The 24,193-nt window shown below is 41.8% G+C and overlaps 1 protein-coding gene across 3 annotated transcripts in view; it reads left to right on the forward strand.

The window, feature by feature from the left end:
* LOC110537489 (cytospin-B) overlaps positions 1 to 24,193 on the forward strand; it is a 131,350-nt gene that overhangs the window by 96,925 nt on the left and 10,232 nt on the right. For 2 of the 3 annotated variants that reach the window (XM_036937439.1, XM_036937441.1), the window contains 3 exons: positions 9,262 to 9,378; positions 19,301 to 19,360; positions 19,465 to 19,500. In XM_036937439.1, the coding sequence (XP_036793334.1) occupies positions 9,262 to 9,378; positions 19,301 to 19,360; positions 19,465 to 19,500 (213 nt within the window). The remainder of the gene's footprint in view (positions 1 to 9,261; positions 9,379 to 19,300; positions 19,361 to 19,464; positions 19,501 to 24,193) is intronic. The other variant, XM_036937440.1, reaches the window with a different exon arrangement.

The following is a 24,193-nucleotide window of genomic DNA, read 5'->3' on the forward strand; positions in this document are numbered from 1 at the left end:
ACTGGCTGACTGGCTGGGCTTCCTAATGCAATCATACTGTATGTTATCTACTTAATATTTTACTGCAGTGGGCTAAATCAGGGTCACACAAAGTGTTTATTGGTAGTCTTAAACAAATCTTCTTTCGACCAATTGATTGGTGAAATGTTAAAACATGTATTTTTCCCTATTTAGACACATCCTATGTGTTTTAATCAAAACAATTATATGCACTGAGCTTGTCTGATGCTTTAAGCGAATGGTTTGATTAAATAATTAAGACTCACAAATGACTAGAGTGTCACGTTCTGACCTTAGTTCTTTTGTTATGTCTTTGTTTTAGTATGGTCAGGGCGTGAGTTGGGTGAGTTGTCTATGTTCCTTTTTCTATGTGGTGTTTTTGTGTTTGGCCTGGTATGGTTCTCAATCAGAGGCAGGTGTCGTTAGTTGTCTCTGATTGAGAATCATACTTAGGTAGCCTTTTCCCACCTGTGTTTCGTGGGTGATTACTTTCCGTTTCAGTGTTTGCACCATTCGGGACTGTTTCGGTGTTCATTTTGTTTCTCTTGTTCTTTTTGTATTCTGTATTCATTCTCATTAAATTACATTATGGATACATACCACACTGCATTTTGGTCCTCCGATCCTTCCTACTACTCCTCCTCAGAAGAGGAAGAAGAAAGCCGTTACATAGAGGGAGTCTGACTGAAAAGTTATGCTACCAAAATCCCTCATTTATTTAGGAAAAACATTCCATATTCCCTCAACGCTTGCTCTCTTTACATGACATATGTATGCATCGCATGCACGTGACCAATAGGGCCTGACCTATAGCTCCTGAGTGGTACAGCGGTCTACGGCACTGCATCTCAGTGCAAGAGGCGTCACTACAGTCCCTGGTTCAAATCCAGGCTGAATCACATGATTTGGAGTCCAATAGTGCGGCGCACAATTGGCCCTGTGTTATCCAAGTTTGGCCGGGGTAGGTCGTCATTGTAAGTAAGAATTTGTTCTTAATTGACTTGCCTAGTTAAATCAAGATTAAGTCATTTAAAAATATATATAATAATCACAACAATAAATTGGTTATAATAAGCTTGGCTAAATGAATGCAGAGGACGTAAAAAATAACTAAAAATGGGGGACTGTTTACTGGTTGCTCAGGAGGTAAAGGGGAAGTCAGATGTGTGGAATAAATTTGACTAGTTGTGGAAAATACTGGGGATAAAGAAAAAGAAGGTAAGGAGCAAGCGCTGCATATTATGTCTCACAGGTTAACTTTTGTTGCCGGCGGTTTAGACATTAACGGCTGTGTGTAGAGTTATTTTGAGGGGACAGCAAATGTACACTGTTATACAAGCTGTACACTCACTACTTTACATTGTAGCAAAGTGTAATTTCTTCAGTGTTGTCACATGAAAAGATATACTCAAATATTTACAAAAATGTGAGGGGTGTACTCACTTTTGTGATATACTGTATATGGATGATTTATAAAGCCAGGCATCTTTAACAGTTGTTTCCTCTCTCCTCACTTTTTTTAGACCATTAAGGCAAGGGCTGTTTTATCTTCTCCTAACTTCACTGCTGCCTCCACCGCATTGTTCTCAACACCAATATGCTGGTTAACTTTTCTATTATGCACATAGCAACATGGTCTAGGAAAAGGCGCCAATTCAACAGCACACTGATGTGATTCAGAACCGCGGACAGCAACTACTATCCAATGTGGGAGAAAGCGATTTGTTATAAAATAAAATAAGTTTTATTTGTGTTGCATCATTGTTCTTACATAATATAACCATATACAGTTTCAGTAGCACGTCTTAGACTAATGGACTGTGCCATCCCCACGGCCTCCACAATGGATCAGTTCACTCAGACAGATGCAAATCAGATCGAGGTCTTTTTTGTGTGTTTTTTGCTACTGCTCGTCTAAAGAAATCTCGGTAGACCAACAGCCTATCGATCAAACAATCGACCAGTTGATAAAATGGGGTCAGCCCTACACCTCACACACATGATTATGGGCTTAAAATATAGAGTAAAATATAGAGTGGAAATATATTCAATTTTGAGTTTGCATTCCAATATTACACTTTATATACATGACATGACAGAAGACTGAAATATAGCAAAACCTTTTGACATAGAAACACAGGATATTAAGGGTGGGAGTATAAAAAAAGAATGTTTATTAATTATGACATTTTGAAAAATATTAAAAACATTCCACCCATGAGGCCACTAAAGGGCGATTTGGTCATTTGACTGCAGGAAAGAGGTACAGCTGGATTACCGGCAAAGCAAATGTATACTCTCTCTCTCGATTCATCTCTCCCCCACTCTATCCATATCTAGCTTGCCCACTTCCACCTCTCTCTCCTCCTCTCCTCTCTCACCCCCTCTCTCCTTCTCAATCTCCCTTATGCCCCTTCTCTGTCTCTATCTCTCCCCCTCTTCTTGCTCTCTCCCCCACTATACTTTCATTTGATTTCTTTCTCCTTTTGGTTCTAGTAACTGGGCAGCTCAGTCTTTTGTGTAGAGCGAGACATTTCCTGTCGCTTGATGCTGTGTTTGCTTTTCTGAGCCTGGTCCCCGAGTAATGATTGGGTCTGCTGTTGTTTTAACATTCATGGTGCCCCCTCTCTATCCCCCATCCCCCTTTATTCTGCCCCCGCCCCACCCATACATGGCCAGACCAGACCAGGATGTAACTCTGTGCTCCTCAGAACAAGATACACACACACAGACTATGGACCCCGTCATCCCTACTCTACCTCCCTGCCCAACCCATGAGTCATTGTCTGAGTCAGACAGCCTGTGGGTGTATGTATCAGTGTGTCTGGCTGTCTCATCCCCATACAGTAGAATGGGCTCAGAGCTGCTGCTGCTCCAGTCCACAGACTGGCAGGACAGGAGAGAGGAGAGTAGAGGGAGGTATGGAAGGAACTCACAGCCTACATAACTGTGCAGGTCTGCCTGGGTGGGAGACAATAATAGACAGGCAATGAGTGATCTCACAGTGATGGGATATCTTGTTCTAATCTACATGCTTTTAGTTTGGTGCATTTGTACTGAATGGATTGAGTCTCTAGTGAATCAAGGAATAGATTGTAAGGTTCCTTACTGTTAATAGCACAATGGCAGTAATAACATGTTTCTTTCTATCCCATAAATTGGACCCAAGAGCAGCATCTGTTATTGAGAACGTCAGAATGATAAAGTCTCCATCCCAAACGGCACCCTATTCCCTATTTAGAGCACTACTTTTAAATCCAGACTTTTGGCAGTGCAGTGTATCGACGGAATAGGGTACCATTTGGAATGCAGCCAAAGTGACCGTTCTGTAACCTCAGGAATGCATTGCAGCATTTGAGACACCCCTATCCTCCCAGAAGCCCTGTGACAGGAAGCCCATCTGGGACAGACAGCAGGACAACTAAGTGACAGGATCAGGGGACCTACAGGGATTGCACCCAGGGGAGACAGCTCTCTGGCTGGGTGTCCTGTTCCCAACATCCCCTCTGGATCTGACAGAACATGGAAAGGAAGAAGGGGACACAAGAAATGACTCTCAATTCAACTAGGATCTACACTGTAAAAAAGAGTCAACTTAACCAATTGCTTAATCAGCATTATTCTGTGAGTTGGGTGGACTTCAGAAGGACAAGCCATTCTGCTAATGTATAAATGTTTGTTCACTCAACAAACTTTACTCATAGGGAGTTGAATGTATAAAAACCTGTTGAGTAAAATTACAAATTCGTGTTTGTCGTTCGAAGGCAACACTGTATGTTGGTTCAGCTACACTACTGGTCAAAAGTTTTAGAACACCTACTCATTCAAGGGTTTTTCTTTATTTTTACTATTTTCTACATTGAAGACATCAAAACTATGAAATAACACATATGGAATCTATATTTAAATATAATATAACATATTTTTTATATTTGAGATTCTTCAAATAGCCACCATTTCCCTTGATGACAGCTTTGAAATGTTCCCTATTGACTGACCTTCATGTCTTAAAGAAATTATGGACTGTTCTTGCCATAATATGGACTTGGTGTTTTACCAAATAAGTTTATCTTCAGTATATACCCTACATTGTCACAACACAACTGATTGGCTCAGACGCATTAAGAAGGAAAGAAACTCCACAAATGAACTTTTAATAAGGCACACCTATTAATTGAAATGCATTCCAGGTGAGTACCTCATTAATTGGTTCAGAGAATGCCAAGCGTGTACAAAGCTGTCATCAAGGCAAAGGCTGGCTATTTGAAGAATCTCAAATACAAAATATATTTAGATTTGTTTTACCCTTTTATGGTTACTACATGATTCCATGTGTGTTATTTCATAGTTTTGATGTCTTCACTATTATTTTACAGTGTAAAAAAGAGTACAAATAAAGAAAAACCTTGAATGAGTAGGTGTTCTAAATCTTTTGACCGGTAGTGTATATGCCCAAATGTCAACCAAACTCACAATGCTATTGTAGCTGGTTAAATCAAATAAAATGTTTTAATCAAATTGTATTTGTCACATGCGCAGAATACAACAGGTGTAGTATACCTTACAATGAAATGCTTACTAACAAGCCCTTAACCAACAATGTAGTTTTAAGAAAAACAATAAGAAAAAAGAGGAATAAAAGTAACAAATAATTAAAGAGCAGAAGTAAATAAAAATAAAACAATAGCGAGGCTATATACAATGTGCGGGGGCACCAGTTAGTCCAGGTAATTGAGGTAATATTTGTAGGTAGAGTTATTAAAGTGACTATGCATAGATAATAACAGAGGGTAGCAGCAGCGTAAAGGGGGGGGGGGGGGGGGGGGGGGGGGGGGGGTAATGCAAATAGACTTGGTAGCCATTTGATTAGATGTTCAGGAGTCTTATGGCTTGGGGGTAGAAGCTGTTTAGAAGCCTCTTGGACCTAGACTTGGCGCTCCTGTACCGCTTGCCGTGCGGTAGTAGAGAGAACAGTCAATGACTAGGCTGGCTGGAGTTTTTGACCATTTTTAGGGCCTGGATGGCAGGGAGCTTGGTCCCAGTGATGTACTGGGCCGTACGCACTACCCTCTGTAGTGCCTTGCGGTCTTAGACAGAGCAGTTGCCATACCAAGTAGTGATGCAACCCGTCAGGATGCTCTCGATGGTGCAGCTGTAGAATCTTTTGAGGATCTGAGGGCCCATGCCAAATCTTTACGTTTTGTTGTGCCGTCTTCACGACTGTTTTGGTATGCTTGGACCATGTTCGTTTGTTGGTGATGCTTTCAACCTGCTCCTCTACAATCCCGTCAATGAGAATGGGGGCGTTTTCGGTCCTCCTTTTCCTATAGTCCACAATCTTCTCCTTTGTCTTGATCACATAGAGGGAGAGGTTATTGTCCGGGGACCACACGGTCAGGTCTCTGACTTCCTCCCTATAGGCTGTCTCATCGTTGTTGGTGATCAGGCCTAACACTGTTGTGTCATCTTCAAACTTAATGATGGTGTTGGAGTCGTACCTGGCCGTGCAGTCATGAGTGAACCGGGAGTACAGGAGGGGACATAGCACGCGCCCCTGAGGGGCCCACGTGTTGAGGATCCGCGAGGCGGATATGCTGTTACCTACCCTTACCACCTGGGGGCGGCCCATCAGGAAGTCCAGGATCCTGTTGCAGAGGGAGCTGTTTAGTCCCAGGGTCCTTAGCTTTGGTCCTTAGCTTTGGTGAGCTTTGAGGGCACTATGGTGTTGAACACTGAGCTGTAGTCAATTAATAGCATTCTCACATAGGTGTTCCTTTTGTCCAGGTGTGAAAGTGCAGTGTGGAGTGCAATAGAGATTGCATCATCTGTGGATTTGTTGGGGCGGTATGCAATTTGGAGTGCGTCTAGGGTTTCTAGGACAATGGTGTTGATTTTTAGCCATGGCCATCCTTTCAAAGCACTTCATGGCTACTGACATGAGTGCTACGGGTCGGTAGTCATTTAGGCAGGTTACCTTAGTGTTCTTGGGCACAGGAACTATAGTGTCTGCTTGAAACATGTTGTTATTACAGATTCAGACAGGGAGAGGTTGAAAATGTCAGTAAAGACACTTGCCAGTTGGTCAGCGCATGCTCAGAGTACACATCCTGGTAATCCGTCTGGCCCTGCGGCCTTGTGAAAGTTGACCTGTTTAAAGGTCTTACTCACATCAGCTGCGGAGAGCTTGATCACACAGTTGTCGGGAACAGCTGATGGTCTCATGCATGTTTCAGTGTTACTTGCCTCAAAGCGAGCATATAAGTAATTTAGCTCCTATAGTCAGCTCGTGTCACTGAGCAGCTCTCATCTGTCCTTCCCTTTGTAGTCTGTTATAGTTTGCAAGCCCTGCCACATCCGTACGATTCCATCTTAGTCCTGTATTGACACTTTGCCTGTTTGATGGTTCGTCAGAGGGCATGGTGTGATTTCTTATAAGCTTCTGGGTTAGAGTCCCACTCCTTGAAAGCAGCAGCTCTACCCTTTAGCTCAGTTCAGATGTTGCTTGTAATCCATGGCTTCTGTTTGGGGTATGTACTCGCAGTCACTGTGGAGACAACATCATCAACACACTTATTGATGAAGCCAGTGATTGATGTGGTGTACTCCTCAATGCCATCAGAAGAATCACAGAACATATTCCAGTCTATGTTTTACCTTTATTTAACTAGTCAGTTAAGAACAAATTCTTATTTTCAATGATGCCCTAGGAACAGTGGGTTAACTGCCTTGTTCAGGGGCAAAACAACAGATTTTTTTTTACCTTGTCAGCTCAGAGATTCGATCTTGCAACCTATCGGTTACTAGTCGAACACTCTAACCACCAGGCTACCCTGCCGTCACCTTACAATTGTAAATTGAATTAACAAACTCTGCTCAAAGTGAGATGAATTTGAACAGCATATTGAGTAAAATTACAAGCTTATGTTTGCTCAAAACCATGCCAACATTATATTTCCCAGCATGCTCTATTGTAGGTTGATTTTCAGAATTTTTTGTTTCAATACCTGTGTTTTTGCATGTACATTAATTGGTTGTTTCATCTTATGCTACACAAATATAAATAAATACAAATTCTAAGCTAATCCAATCTGTTAGTAGTTGGATTTTTTGCACCTATTACTGAGATGTCTGTTTCAGTTTATATAATTTAGGTAGTCTCAATAAACTATCTTATGCAAGTTGCAGTTGATTAAAAGTTCAAATTGTTGGATGTCCTCACTTTGGCTGGATTCCCATAGGAATTGCACATCACTTTGTAAACCAGCATAATTTGACTTGCAGGAGTTTTAGACCACTGCATTAAGGTGTAATTAGTCCCTCAAAGAAAGGCCTTATGAAATATGGAATGTATTGTCATAAAGAGTTTGGGTTTTACACTGGGAAATATGAAACAAAGGTGAACATACATTCTCAAGTTGAATTGTATGTTCATTCAGCTATTTGTCCAAATGTTGAGCAAACTCACAATCCTATTGCAGCTGGTTGCCTTACAATTGTAGATTCAATGAACTTTTATGCTATTTTGTTGAATAAACTCAAATCCTATTACAGCTGGTTGCCTTACAATTGTATGTTGAATCAACATTTTTTTACAGTGTGACTGGCAGAGTGGATACCCACTGGGCACACACTGGTTGAATCAACACTGTTTCTACCAAAACGGAATAGACGTTGAATTGACATCTATGCCTAGTGAGTAGGGATGAAAGCTGGAGAAAGCCCTTGTCTTTCCTTAGACCTCTGTCTTCTCTTATTGTATGTTGGACATGATGGATGAGGTGCTGTGTGTGGAGAGAGACACACACACACAAACCCCTGGACATGCTGCGCTGGATGTTTCTGTAATGAACACGATAGGAGACAGAGTGCTGGTTTCAAGCGCAGCGCACAGCAGGTGTTTATTTGTAAAGGACCACAGGAGGAGGCAGGTAGCTGGGTCCAGGGGCAGGCAGAAGGTCATATACAGGGGTCCAAAAAAGGCAACAGTACAGGCAGAGAGAAGGCTAATGACGTAGCCCGGGAGATCAGGTACAAGGTTAAAGACAAGAAATCTGAAAGGCAAAAGTAAAGGCAGGGAATAGGCAAAAAGGCGTCGTTAATGAGGATGGCCAAAACTACGGTACACAGGAGGACTAATACGGGGAAAACCAGCGCTCCGAATAGAAAAGTGTATCAAAATAAACAATACCTCACAATGATGGGGTGCAAAGAACTGAACTAAGTAGTGTGTGTAAATGACATACAGGTGTGTGAACAGGTGATCAGAATTCAGGTGATTTGGATCTGGAGAGTGAGCTGCGTTCAGGGGATCTGTGTTTGAGAGTGTGAGCTGGAAAGTGGGCTGGAGAGTGAGCTGGAAAGTGAGCTGCGTTCAGGGGATCTACGTGTTTGAGAGTGTGAGTTGGAAGCAGATGTTTCAGTTGTAAAACACACTGGAATATGGATGAAGGGTTTATGGGAATAAGACAAGACCCTCTTACAAAACATTTGAGAAATAACACGACAGTTTGATGAGGGGTATTTCCTCATGAGGTGCCTCGTAAATGGGCATCTCTGTGCTGTAGATATTGTTATAAATTGTTGTACTTTGTTGTTGTTGTTGTATTTAATTGCATTGAGTGCATGTGAAGTGTTGATCTTGCCCACCTGTCATCTTGCTGCAAAATGAGGACCACAGTGGAAATAAGCCTCCGGGCTTGATTGTGTTTTTATACTCAATAATCTTTTATCTATGTAATATTGTCTCTGGCTGGAGCGGCCACTTTTAATTATCCAATAAATTCAATCAATCTTAACACACAGCAATACAAGTAGCTCTCCAATCGCACATGAGCTAGCTTATTGATCAACTTTGGACTAAGTATGGAGATGAAACTACACATTCGTTTTCATTTGTGTGTTGCTTCATATGTTAATGTACTTGAGTGGGTGTTTTTATGTGCTTCCGCATCTCTTAACCATGTTCTCAGGATGTAGATCATTACTTTCCCTCCTTTCCGGCTGAATGAGCAAGAACTAAATGCAACCTAAAGCTAATTGCCAGTTTATAATAGGGGACAATGAAGGTTGACCAGGTTTTTTCCATTCTCACCTTTATGCATAATGTACTGTATGTAAATAAATGCTTCATTTAAGCTTGTTATGGTTGTTAGACATTCTTATTGACACATCCACTGCTGGTACTAGAAGAAAAAGGACACCTTCCTCTCTCTATACATATATCTTTCTCTCTCTTTCTCTCTCCATCTATCTCTCTTGTAGAACATTGATGTGACAAACTTCAGCAGCAGCTGGAGTGATGGCCTGGCATTCTGTGCTCTCCTCCATACATACCTGCCCGCACACATCCCTTACCAGGAACTCATCAGTCAAGACAAGGTACCCATCTCACACACATACATGCATGCATACATGCAGACAACTGCACAAACACACACACTCATTCATTTATCATTCCAATTAAGAGCTCATGAACATGGACACCAACACTGATGTGACCTTCTACTTTCTCAATTAATTTCTTATTCAATAACCTTTTAGAGTACCTCCAAAGCATCATTCATAGCGCAACACTTTAATACCTTACACTAAAGTCTATTGTATGAGAAACATAGGCTGAGATTTACTAAAGGTATGCAGGGGCACACAACCTGTTTTGCGTGTTAAATAGCATTTTACTGTGGTGACCATTTTACTAAAGGGGTGCGTAAGCATTACAGCATGTAAAACCTACCAAATGTGGTGGAGCATGTTCCTTTACATTTGGGAGATCCTCCAAAGCACCATTGATAAAGACACATTTTAATCCCTTAGACCAGTGGTTCCCAAACTGTTTAGAATCCCATACCCCTTTGAACATTCAACCTCCAACTGCGTACCCCCTCTAGCACCACGGTCAGCTCACTCTCAAAAGTTATTTTTTTGCTGTCATTGTAAGCCTGCCACACACACACACACTATACGATACATTTATTAAACATAAGAATGAGTGTGACAAAGAGCTCTTATAGGACCAGGGTACAAATAATAATAATTCATAATTTTGCTCTTTATTTAACCATCTTACATAAAAATACAAATAAATTGTTCATAGAAAATTGTGAATAACTCACCACAGGTTAATGAGAAGGGTGTGCTTGAAAGGATGCACATAACTCTGCAATGTTGGGTTGTATTGGAGAGAGTCTCAGTCTTAAATCATTTTCCACACACAGTCTGTGTCTGTATTTCGTTTTCATGCTCGTGAGGGCGAGAATCCACTCTCACATACGTAGGTACGTGTTTGCAAAGGGCATCAGTGTCTTAACAGCGCAATTTGCCAAGGCAAGATACTCTGAACGCAGCCCAATCCAGAAATCTGTCAGTGGCTTCTGATTAAATTACATTTTCACAGAACCGCTTGTTGCAATTTCGATGAGGCTCTCTTGTTCAGATATCGGTAAGTGGACTGGAGGCAGGGCATGAAAGGGATAACGAATCCAGTTGTTTGTCGTCCATTTCGGGAAAGTACCTGGGTAATTGTGCATCCGGCACACTCTCACTCAGGTGCTTCGCTATATCACATTTGACATTGTCCGTAAGCTTGAGTTCATTTGCACACAAAAAATCATATAATGATGGAAAGACCTGTGTGTTGTCCTAATGCAGACAGAGAAGAGCTCCAACTTCTTAATCATAGCCTCAATTTTGTCCCGCACATTGAATATACTGTAGTTGCAGAGTCCCTGTAATCCTAGATTCAGATCATTCAGGTGAGAAAAAACATCACCCAGATAGGCCAGTCATGTGAGAAATTCGTTATCATGCAAGCAGTCAGACAAGTGAAAAATATGGTCAGTAATGAAAACTTGTCAATACTTTTCCCCTTGTTAACAACGCACTTCTGTATGTTGTAAAAGCGTTACATGGTCACTGCCCATATCATTGCATAGTGGAGAAAATAAACGAGAGTTCAGGGGCCTTGCTTTATCAAAGTGAACAATCTTCACTGTAGTGTCCAAAACGTCTTTCAAGCTGTCAGGCATTCCCTTGGCAGCAAGAGCCTCTCGGTGGATGCTGCAGTGTACCCAAGTGGCGTTGGGAGCAACTGCTTGCACGTGCGTTACCACTCCACTATGTCTCCCTGTCATGGCTTTTGCGCCATCAGTACAGATACCAACACATCTTGACCACCAAAGTCCATTTGATGTCACAAAGCTCTCCAGTACTTTAAAAATATCCTCTCCTATTGTCCTGGTTTCCAGTGGTTTGCAGAAGAGAATGTCTTCCTTAATTGACCCCCCATAAACGTTATGGACATATACCAGGAGCTGTGCCAGGTCTGTTGACTCATCCAGCTGTAATGCATAGAATTCACTGGCTTATCTGCGAAGCAGTAATTGTTTCACAACATCTCCTGTCATGTCACTGATGCGTCATGAAACAGTGTTGTTTGATGAAGACATTGTCTTTATAGTTTTTCCCCCAGCATTGTCCCAGCCATATCCACAGCAACAGAAATAATTAAGTCCTCCACTCTACACAAGAGAGTAACGGTTAATGTGATTGGATATTAATTATTTGACTAGGCTACCTATATTTGACATTGTGTTGTTATTTCGCTGAACACTAGATTCTATTTTTGGCAGTAAAAAGCTACTCAGGCGAGAAAAAAACCTCACCCAAATGTATAGCCCTGTTGGAAAATATAAATGGACTGTTTGAAAATGTGAAGAAAAAAAATGTGAATCACATTTTTATTTGGCGTACACCTGATGGCATTGCGTGCCCCAGTTTGGGAATAACTGCCTTAGACTAAGGCCTAGATTCAATCTGGACGGTGGAAGATCCGTGCTATAGCGCAATATAACTTTAAATGCAATGTTTCTGCATTCGCGAAGGCTGCATTCACGGTAAACACTGCATACGCGGATCTTCTGCGGTCCGGAATGAATCCAGCCCTAAGGGCTTTTGTATGACAAGCATGTACCTTTAAAGCCACCCTCTATCACTTGGTGTTAAAGAGAAGCGGCTATATATTAGTGTTGACAAACAGTCCTGCTGTATGTATGTGCAGGTGGCATATAGAGAGGAGAGAGAAGGGCACAAAAACACAGCAAACAGGCTCCGCTTCGTGCCATGTGTTGGGTTCAGCACCCCTGTGTTTATTCGACCAGCTCACTATAAACAAAAGAGGACGACACTTTGGCACACACACACACAAACACACATCCGATGCTGCATGCTATACGTGACAAATTAGCCAGGCTGATTACTATGGTAAAACCTTTCTGTGCCTTCCAGATGACAGACACAAAGCTAGCCCATCCCCAGTGAATTATTCAGTGAGGGCTGTGTGTTGGCTTTAATGTGTTCTGTTGAGTGACTTCCTAGTTTCTAGACTTACAGGCCACCTTTGAAAGCAGAAGTTAGAGTGCTCCTTTCCTAGAATGTTCTTTGGATCTTCTATCATTCCATTCCATTTATCCAAGCTCTCTGTCATGGCTCAAAATAAGGTTATTTATCAAACATTATTTACTGTTAGACTCCAACACCATGAGCTTCAGCCTCTTTGGTTTCCCAATCTCAGCTCTCATCCTTTCTTAATAAATCATTTTCACGCCGTGCAGCTGACATCATGGCACTGTCCAAAGCAAACAACAGAGGCTATATGTTCAAAAGTAGTATAGAAATAATAATAGTCTTGAATGTGCATGTCTCCCATTCCCAGCCAAAGACAACCACTTTGGTCAGAGTGGTTCTAGGTCTCCAAGAGGTCAGGACAATCAATGTAGTTTGCAAAGGAAAAAGGAGAGACAAATAAATGACCCCCCAACCCTATTTCCCCAACCCCACCCGTCCACGCTCCACTCTCCCACCCCCCTCCCGACGACCCCATACTGACAAAGCGAAAACAGGTTTTATTGAAATTTTTGCAAATGTATTCTAAATAAAAAACAGATACATTATTTACATAAGAATTCATGTATGAGGTCGAAGGAATTGTCCATAGAGCTCCAAGGCAGGATTGTGTCAAGGCACAGATCTGGGGAAGAGTACCAAAAAATGTCTGAAGCATTGAAGTCCCCAAGAACACAGTGGCCTCCATCGTTCTTAAATGGAAGAAGTTTGGAATCACCAAGACTCTTCCTAGAGCTGGCCGCCCAGCCAAACTAAGCAATTGGGGGAGAAGGGCCTTGGTCAGGGAGGGGACCAAGAACCCGAAGGACACTCTGACAGAGCTCTAGAGTTCCTCTGTGTAGATGGGAGAACCTTCCAGAATGACAACCATCTCTGCAGCACTTCACCAATCAGGCCTTTGTGGTAGAGTGGCCAGACAGAAGCCACTCCTCAGTAAAAGGCACATGACAGTCCATCTAAAGGACTCTTAGATAATGAGAAACAATATTCTCTGGTCTGTTGAAACCCATATTGAACCTTTTGATCTGAATGCCAAGCTTCACGTCTGGAGGAAACCTGGCACCATCCCTATGGTGAAGCATGGTGGTGGAAGCATCATGCTGTGGGGACGTTTTTCAGCGGCATGGACTGGGAGACTAGTCAGGATCGAGGGAAAGATGAACGGAGCAAAGTACAGCGAGATCCTTGATAATAACCTGCTCCAGAGCGCTCAAGACCTCAGACTGGGGTGAGGATTCACCTTCCAACAGGACAACGACCCTAAGCACACAGCCAAGACAACGCAGAAGTGGCTTCAGGACAAGTCTCTGAATGTCCTTGAGTGGCCCGCCAGAGCCCGGCCTTGAGTTTGATCGAACATCTCTGGAGAGACCTGAAAATAGTTGAGCAACAACGCTCCCCCTCCAACCTGACAGAGCTTGAGAGGATCTCCAGAGAAGAATGAGAGAAACTCCCCAAATACAGTTGTGCCAAGCTTGTAGCGACGTACCCAGGAAGACTCAAGGCTGTAATCGCTGCCAAAGGTGCTTCAACAAAGTATTTTTTAGAATAAGGCTATTACGAAACAAAATGTGGAAAAAGTCAAGGGGTCCGAAAACTTTTCCGAATACTTTTCCGAACACCCCTTGCCTTTTTCCACATTTTATTGTGTGACAGCCTGAATTTAAAATGGATTACACAATACCCCTTAATATCAAAGTGGATGTTTTTTTAAACATTTTTACAGATCAATTAAAAATGAAAAGCTGAAATATCTTGAGTCAATAAGTATTCAACCCTTTGTTATGGCAAGCTTCAAGTCGAGCAATGAATATCAAACAGATCCAACCACAAAGACCAGGGAGGTTTTCCAATGCCTCACAAAGAAGGGCACCTATTGCTAGATGGGTATTAATAAACAAAGCAGACATTGAAATGCCTTGGAACACGGTGAAGTTATTAATTACACTTTTGATTGTCTATCAATACACCCAGTCACTACAAAGATACAGGCGTCCTTCCTAACTTAGTTGCCGAATAGGAAGGAAACCGCTCAGGGATATCAACATGCATCCTGTTTGCAACAAGGCACTAAAGTAATACTGCAAAAAATGTGGCAAAGCAGTTCACTTTTTGTCCTGAATACAAAAGTGTTATGTTTGGGGAAAATACAATACAACACATTACTGAGTACCAAGCTCCATATTTTCAAGTATAGTGGTGTCTGCATCATGTTATGGGAATGCTTTTAGTCATCAAGGACTGGAGAGTTTTTCTGGATAAAAATGAACTGAATAGAGCTAAGCACAGGCAAAATCCTAGAGGAAAACCTGGTTCAGTCTGCTTTCCACCAGACACTGGGAGATTAATTCACCTTTCAGCGGGAGAATAACCTAAAACACAAGGCCAAATCTACACTGAAGTTGCTTACCAAGAAGACAGTGAATGTTCCTGAGTGGCCGAGTTACAGTTTTGACTTAAAGCTGCTCGAAAATCTACGGTAAGACCTGAAAATGGTTGTCTAGCAATGATCAACAACCAATTTGACAGAGCATTAAGAATTTTGAAAATAATAACGGCCAACTTTTGCACAATCCAAGTGTGGAAACTTAGAGTTTTACCCATAAAGACTCACAGCTGTAATCACAGCCAAAGGTGCTTCTACAAAGTATTGACTCTTGAATGTGAATACTTATGTAAATTGGATATTTCTGTATTTCATTTTCAATAGATTAGCAAAAAAATATAAAAACATCTTTTCACTTTATCATTATGGGGTATTGAATGTAGATGGGTGAGATAATAAATATATATTTATTCCATTTTGAATTCAAGCTGTAACACAACAAAATGTGGAATATGTCAAAGGGTATGAATACTGTCTGAAGGCACTGTAGATCTGTGGACCGTACTTTTTGAATTGCTAGCTCAGAATATGAGTTTTCCAAAAGAACATTGAGGTCAGTACTTTCGGTTACATCGTTTTTTCAATATAAATTGTGTGAGCAATCGTTTAAGGGATATGTCCACCTCTTCCAGAGCAATAGGAGACACCATATTTTTCACTATACTCAGCCAGAAGAATCATGTCTAAACCAATTTAAGATGGGGCGAAATGCTAGTGCCTGGAAATACAATTTAAAGTTTGGTACGGATAGTCCTCTTACGTCTTTCTCTCTTTGTAAGTTTGTTAATTTTATCCCGGATCGCTTAACTGAAATATACATTTTGAAACAGCACAATGCATTTTATCCCAAAAGCCAGAATGGGAACACATTGAACTACGGGAATTCAGCCGAGGCAATATAGTAATTTCGGCAATAGATATTCTCCCAGTTATAGGAACTGGGATGTTAGTCCATCTACTGAGATCAGATTGAGTTGATTAGAGCATTCTGTTAAAGTTTCTGCCAATGGTTTTATCTAAGGAAGGAAATATATAATGGGAAACAATTGGGATTCCATAAGTCTTGAGAGGCAGTAGGGCTGGTTTGGTTAGATACATTTCATAATTTGAGATGAAGCTGAATTTATCTAGAAACTTCAATGCGTTTGGGAGTGATTGAAATACATTGTCTAGATATAGTAAAATATTGTCTGTGCATAATCAGATGAAGTGATCAGCAGATTTCAGGGAAATTGGTGTTATTTCCTTCAATTTACAAATGGCATTGCCCAGGGGGTCCATTGAAATAGCAGAGGAGAAATCGGATTGCCTTGTCTACTGCTTCTAGTGATTCTGAATAAATCTGAGCAGATTCAGTTGAGTGTTTAATAGTCACATGTACAGTGTTGCAGGTGTAATTGCAGGCTACAGTGAAAATATTAGGCTCTGAGCTCCAACATGCAGGACTAAGTGAAATAAAATAAAGAAAATGGTAAAAAAATATATATATATATAGTACCAGTTAAAAATTTGCATACACCTACTCATTCAAGTTTTATTTTTTTTATTTGTACTATTTTCTACATTGTAGAATAATATTGAAGACATCAAAACTATGAAATAACACATGGAATCATGTAGTAAGCAAAAAATAGTTAATCAAATCAAAATGTATTTTCGGTTTTAGATTCATCAAAGTAGCCACCCTTTACCTTGATGACAGCTTTTCACACTCTTGAAGGAGTTCCCACATATGCTGAGCACTTGTTGGCTGCTTTTCCTTCACTCTGCGGTCCAACACATCCCAAACCATCTCAATTTGGTTGAGGTCATGTGATTGTGGAGGCCAGGTCATCTGAAGAAGTACTCCATCACTCTCCTTCTTGGTCAAATAGTCCTTACACAGCCTGGAGGTGCGTTGGGTCATTGCCCTGTTGAAAAACAAATGATAGTTCCACTGAGCGCAAACCAGATGGGATGGGGTATCGCTGCAGAATGCTGAGGTAGCCGTGCTGGTTAAGTGTGCTTTGAATTCTAAATAAATCACTGACAGTGTCACCAACAAAGCACCATCAATCCTACTTCTTCATGCTTCACGGTGGGAACCACACATGCAGAGATCATCCGTTCACCTACTCTGCGTCTCACAAAGACACAGCGGTTGGAACCAAAAATCTCAAATTTGAACTCATCAGACCAACGGACAGATTTCCACTGGTTTAATGTCCATTGGTCGTTTTTCTTGGCCCAAGCAAGTCTCTTCTTTGTATTGGTGTCCTTTAGTAGTGGTTTCTTTGCAGTGATTTGACCATGAAGGCCTGATTCACGCAGTCTCCACTGAACAGTTGATGTTGAGATGTGTCTGTTATTTGAACTCTGTGAAGCATTTATTTGGGCTACAATTTCTGAGGCTGGTAACTCTAATGAACGTATCCTCTGCAGCAGAGGTAACTCTGGTTCTTCCTTTCCTGTGGCGGTCCTCATGAGAGCCAGTTTCAACATAGCAGTTGATGGTATTTGCGATTGCACTTGAAGAAACTTTCAAAGTTCTTGAAATGTTCCATATTGACTGACCTTCATGTCTTAAAGTAATGATGGACTGTGGTTTCTCTGTCCTTATTTGAGCTGTTCTTACCATAGTACGGGCTTGGCCTTTTAACAAATAGGGATATCTTCAGTATACCACCCCTACTTTGTCACAACACAACTGGTTGGTTTAAATGCATTAAGAAGGAAATGCATTCCACAAATTAACTTTTAACAAGGCACACATGTTAATTAAAATGCATTCCAGGTGACTACCTCATGAAGCTGTGTGAGAGAATGCAAAGCTGTCATCAAGGCAAAGGGCAAAGGGTGGCTACTTTGAAGAATGTCAAAACACTTTTTTGCTTCTTACATGATTCCATATGTGTTATTTCATAGTTTTGATGTCTTCACAATTATTCTACTATGTATAACATAGTAAAAATAAAGAAAAACCCTTGAATGAGTAGGTGTGTCCAAACTTTTGACTGGTACTGTATATACACTACCATTCTACATGTTGGGGTCACTTAGAAATGTCCTTGTTTTTGAAAGAAATGCAATTTTTTTGTCCATTAAAATAACATCAAATTGATCAGAAATACCGTGTAGACATTGTTAATGTTGTAAATGACTATTGTATCTGAAAATGTATGATTTTTTTATGGAATATCTACATAGCCGTACAGATGCCCATTATCAGCAACCATCACTCCTGTGTTCCAATGGCACTTAGTGTTGGCTAAATCAAGTTTATCATTTTAAAAGGCTAATTGATCATTAGTTGATCAAAACTGCTGTGCTTATTAAAGAAGCAATAAAACTGGCCTTCTTTAGACTAGTTGAGTATCTGGAGCATCAGCATTTGTGGGTTCGATTACAGGCTCAAAATGGCCAGAAACAAAGAACTTTCTTCTGAAACTTGTCAATCTATTCTTGTTCTGAGAAATAAAGGCTATTCCATGCAAGAAATTGCAAAGAAACTGAAGATCTCGAAAATTCCTAAAACAATGAATAGAGGACTATGTTTTGCAAATTCTGTCGGCGAGGAAATATAATACATTTTCTGTGCGGCCCTCTGGAGCAACATTTGAATGACACATCTGTTCTAGATACTCTAGACAATAATACATCATGGCCAGTAGGTCAAGTCCTCCCTTGGAGGTAAATGCAATAGTGTAAATGGAGTAGTAGCCCATATGGGACACCTCAGTATATTGTCCATTGTCCATTAGTTGGTATGGTGTGATCACTGTTTTAATGTCCTGGACCATAGGCAATATAATAACAACAAAATCCAATGCTCAGCAGAAATAGTATTAATGTTCCTTCTACCCAATTGGGGAGTGGGGGGGCTGGGTCCTCGTCATTGTCTTATTCTGAGGGCAGAATCATAGCAATAGGCTAGGCTGAGTGATCATGCATGGATAACATACCTGAATATTGAGCCAGGGTTCCATCTGTCGACTTGTACCCTTGTGTGTTGGGTTTGATGTGATTATTAAAGAAGTCTTGACAGTGGAAAACATGTGTGTTGTGTTCTGGAAGGTCAAGAAGAGTTTTGCCGGGTGGATGAAGCCTCATCTAGCTTGCACAGATTTAGCTTGCGTAGCTTGGAACTCACCTCGTTGTAGGTCGCCCTCTGTTTTAGCAGTTCGGCAGGTCAGTGACTCTTTGACTGTCCTCTCGCTCTCCCTCCACCTCAGGCATACGTTTTGTCTTGGTCCCAGAGGGAATTTGGCCTGGGTGTTTAAAAGGGTTTATTTGTGGAGATGTGTGCTGTTTGTTGCTGTTTGCAGCGATCTGTGTGGTAATAAGTGTGGAAGAAGAGGGGGAAGAAGAGGAGGAAGAGAAGACGGGAGGAGAGGAGGAGGGCCCTGCAGTGTGTTATGAGTAAGGAAGTGGAGGTATTGGAGGAAGAGGGACACTGCAGTGTGTAATGAATGATGAAGAGTAGGAATAGGAGGAGGAAGACCTTGTAATGATCAACACTGTATGTTTTTCCTACAGGGCCGGAATCTGTCCCTGGCGTTTCAGGCTGCAGAGAGCATTGGCATCAAACCCTCCCTGGTGAGTTGAACTGAACAACCAGAGACCAGACAATGCACCAAAGAAGCATGGACGCTTTGATCTGGTTTATTCCTAAACAAATGACCTAATTTGATTAACTACAGAGTGCTGCAGAGAGCATCGGCAGCAAACCCTCCCTGGTGAGTTGAACTCAACAACCAGAGACCAGACAATGCACCAAAGAAGCATAGACGCTTTGATCTGGTTTATTACTAAACAAATTACCTGATTTGATTAACTACAGAATGAATAGCATGTTTTGAGTTGGTCATCTACAAAAGCAACATTTGATTAGATGATTGAATTTTATCAAGTGATAGAGTGATCAGCGTTCAATACTGTAGTGCCCTCCAAGCTCGTCAGCAAGCTCGGGACCCTGGGACTGAACTCCTCCCTCTGCAACTGGATCCTGGACTTCCTGATGGGCAGACTCCAGGTGGTGAGGGTAAGCAACAACATCTTCACCAAGCTCACCCTCAACACGGGGGTGTGTGTTTAGCCCCCTCGTGTACTCCCTGCTCTCCCACAACTGTGTGGCCACGCACGACTCCAACACCATCATCAAATTTTCTGACGACGGTGGTAGGCCTGATCACTGACAGCGATGAGACTTGGCAGTGTGGTGCCTGGACAACAATCTCTCCCTCAATGTTAGCAAGACACAAGAAGGAAACAGTGGGGGGAGCATGACCCCCTCCACATCAATAGGGCTGAAGTGGAGAGGGTCAAGAGCTTCAAGTTCCTCGATGTCCAGGTAACATGGTTGTAACGGCGCCTCTTCTCCCTCAGGAGACTGAAGAGATTTGTCATGGGCCCTCAGATCCTCAAGAAGTTTTACAGCTGCACCATCGTGAGCATCTTGACTAGCTGCATCACTGCCTGGTATGGCAACTTAACCACCCTTGACCGCAAGGCTCTACTGAGGGTGGTGCGGACGGCCCATGTACATCATTGAGCCAAAGCTACCAGCCATCCAGGACATTTATACCAGGCGTGTCTGTGGAAGGCCCAGAAAATTGCCAAAGACTTCAACTATCCCAGCCATGGACTGTTCTCAGGCTCCAAGACAGCTTATATCCCTAAGCAATAAGACTGTTGAACAGCTAACCAATGGCTGCCCACCCTCACCCACAGGCTATCGGCATTAACTGTACCTGCTCTGGCATTGCGCATGGTGATCTTAGGGTTAAGTGAGGCTGCTCAGCCATGGAAACCCATTTCATGAAACTCTCGATGAACAGTTATTGTGCTGACGTTGCCTCCAGAGGCAGTTTGGAACTCAGTAGTGAGTGTTGCAATCGAGGACAGGTGATTTTTACGCTCCACACGCTTCAGCACTCTGTGAGCTTGTGTGGCCTACCACTTTGCGGCTGAGCCGTTGTTGCTCCTAGACGTTTCCACTTCAAAATAACAGCACTTACAGTTGACAGGGCCAGCTCTAGCAGGGCATAGATTTGACGAACTGAGTTGTTGGAAAGTTGGCATCGTATGACGGTGGTACTTTGAAAGTCACTGAGCTCTTCAGTAAGGCCATTCTACTTCCAATGTTTGTCGATTGAGATTGCTTGGTTGTGTGCTCGATTTTATATACCTGTCAGCAACGGGAGTGGCTGAAATCCAATCATTTGAAGGGGTGTCCACATACTTTTGTATATATAGTGTATGTAGCCTACACGCGACCTCTCAATGCAGTTTACTGAAGGTAATCTCCATCTTACATTCATGAAATCTCCAATCTAGCTTTGTGCCAATGGCAGACGCTCAACATATGAAGTGCAGCGAGGACTACTCACTGTTAACAAAACGTCTGGTACAATGTGTCCACAAACACGCTCGAGGAAATAGACATTTTGTTCCATGATGTTACAATAACAAAAGTGAGTGCACGGGCTTCACTAGATTCGCAGGGATTTGTTGTACCGGGGCACTATCTCTGCTACTGGTGCTGAGTCACCGCTACTAGGCCTATTTGCTTGTCTGGTTGTTAAGTGGAGAATCAGATATGTTCCCTGTGACAAAATAACCACAATAAGTGGGTTATCATAAAGTATAAACAGCCACAACCTTCCAAAATTCCCCTGATAGCCAGGTGCAAGGGGAGAGAAAAGTACCAACAAGCTCAGTCAAAGATAAGCTAAATCAAACGTAATTTTCACTAGACTATAGTCCAATAATCACATAATATTTTAGGCCTACATTTAAACTAATTTACATCAACGAAATAGCGTGGTGACTTTGACAGAACTTTGAGTTGATTAAATTGTGTCAAACACAGTCATGGCCAAAAGTTATAAATTTTCACAAAGTCTGCTGCCTCAGTTTGTATGATGGCAATTTGCATATACTCCAGAATGTTATGAAGAGTGATCAGATGAATTGCAATTAATTGCAAAGTCCCTCTTTGCCATGTAAATTAACTGAATACCAAAAAAACGTTTCCACTGCATTTCAGCCCTGCCACAAAAGGACCAGCTGACATGATGTCAGTGATTCTCTCGTTAACACAATGCTGTGAGTGTTGACGAGGACAAGGCTGGAGATCACTCTGTCACGCTGATTTCTAATAACAGACTGGAAGCTTCAAAAGTAGGGTGGTGCTTGGAATCATTGTTCTTCCTCTGTCAATCATGGTTACCTGCAAGGAAACACGTGCCATCATAATTGCTTTGCACAAAAAGGGCTTCACATGCAAGGATATTGCTGCCAGTAAGATTGCACCTAAATCAACCATTTACCGGTTCATCAAGAACTTCAAGTAGAGCGGTTCAATTGTTGTGAAGAAGGCTTCAGGGCACACAAGAAAGTCCAGCAAGAGCCAGACCGTCTCCTAAAGTTGATTCAGCTGCGGGATCAGGGCACCACCAGTACAGAGCTTGCTAAGGAATGGCAACAGGCAGGTGTGAGTGCATCTGCACGCACAGTGAGGCGAAGACTTTTGGAGGATGGCCTGGTGTCAAGAAAGGCAGCAAAGAAGCCACTTCTCTCCGTGAAAAACATCAGGGACAGACTGATATTCTGCAAAAGGTACAGAGATTCTACTGCTGAGGACTAGGGTAAAGTCATTTTCTCTGATAAATCCCCTTTCCGATTGTTTGGGGCATCTGGAAAAAAAGCTTGTCCGGAGAAGACAAGGTGAGCGCTACCACCAGTCCTGTATCATGCCAACAGTAAAGCATCCTGAGACCATTCATGTGTGGGGTTGCTTCTCAACCAAGGGAGTGGGCTCACTCACAATTTTGCCTAAGAACACAGCCATGAATAAAGAATGGTACCAACACATCCTCCGAGAGCAACTTCTCCCAACCATCAATTAACAGGTGTGCCTTGTTAAAAGTTCATAAACAGGTGTGCCTTGTAAAAAGTTAAAGTTAAGGTATGGGTGGTATACAGAAGATAGCCCTATTAGGTAAAACACCAAGTCCATATTATGGTAAGAACAGCTCAAATAAGCAAAGAGAAACGACAGTCCATCATTACTTTAAGACATGAAGGTCAGTCAATCCGTAAAATGTCAAGAACTTTAAAAGTTTCTTCAAGTGCAGTCGCAAAAACCATTAAGTGGTGTGATGAAACTGGCTCTCATGAGGACCGCCACAGGAAAGTAAGACCCAGAGTTAACTCTGCTGCATATAAGTTCATTAGAGTTACGAGGCTCAGAAATTGCAGGTCAAATAAATTCTTCACGGAGTTCAAGTAACACACACATCTCAACATCAACTGTTCAGAGAAAACACTATTAAAGGACACCAACAAGAAGAAGGGACATGCTTGGGCCAAGAAACACGAGCAATGGACATTAGCCCAGTGGAAATCTGTCCTTTGGTCTGATGAATCAAAATTTGCGATTTTTGGTTCCATTCGCCGTATCTTTGTGAGATGCAGAGTAAGTGAGCGGATAATCTCTGCATGTGTGGTTCCCACCGTGAAGCTTGGAGGAGGTGTGATGGGGTGGTGGTGCTTTGCTGGTGACAATGTCAGTGATGTTTTTAGAATTCAAGACACACCTAACCAGCATGGCTACCACAGCATTCTGCAGCGATACCCCATCCCATCTGGTTTGCGCTCAGTGGAACTATCATTTGTTTTTCAACAGGACAATGACCCAACACACCTCCAGGCTGTGTAAGGGCTATTTGACCAAGAAGGAGAGTGATGGAGTGTTGCATCAGATGACCTGGCCTCCTCAATCCCCTGACCTCAACCCAATTGTCATGGTTTGGGATGAGTTGGACCACAGAGTGAAGGAAAAGCAGCCAACAAATGCCCAGCAAATGTGGGAACTCCTTCAAGACTTTTGTAAAAGCATTCCATGTGAAGCTGGTTGAGAGAATGCCAAGAGTGTGCAAAGCTGTCATCAAGGCAAAGGGTGGCTACTTTGATGAATCTCAAATATAAAATATATTTTGATTTGTTTAACACTTTTTTGGTTGTGTGTTATTTCATAGTTTTGATGTGTTCACTATTATTCTAGAATGTAGAAAATTGTTGAAAAAAAGAAAAACCCTTGAATGAGTATGTGAGTCCAAACTTTTGGCAGGTACTGTACAGTATCAACCTCAACTAGCACTGTATCCCTGCATATATGGTACTGGTACTGTCCTTGTAAATATTATTGTGCGTTTTATTTATTGTGTTTTTATTTGTATTTATCTGACCTAGTATGGTTTCCGTGCTCTTTTAAGGATCCTATTCAGGATTTTCTATTTCTTATCTTTGATATTCAACACTGCATTGTTGAGGAAGAGCTTGTAAGTAAGTACTGTTTACACATGTTGTATCCTGTGCAAGCAACAAATTAACATTGATTTGATTTGACATTTCTGATAGAGTTGG

This window comes from Oncorhynchus mykiss, chromosome 12 (genome assembly GCF_013265735.2).
Source record: "Oncorhynchus mykiss isolate Arlee chromosome 12, USDA_OmykA_1.1, whole genome shotgun sequence".
NCBI lineage: Eukaryota > Metazoa > Chordata > Actinopteri > Salmoniformes > Salmonidae > Oncorhynchus > Oncorhynchus mykiss.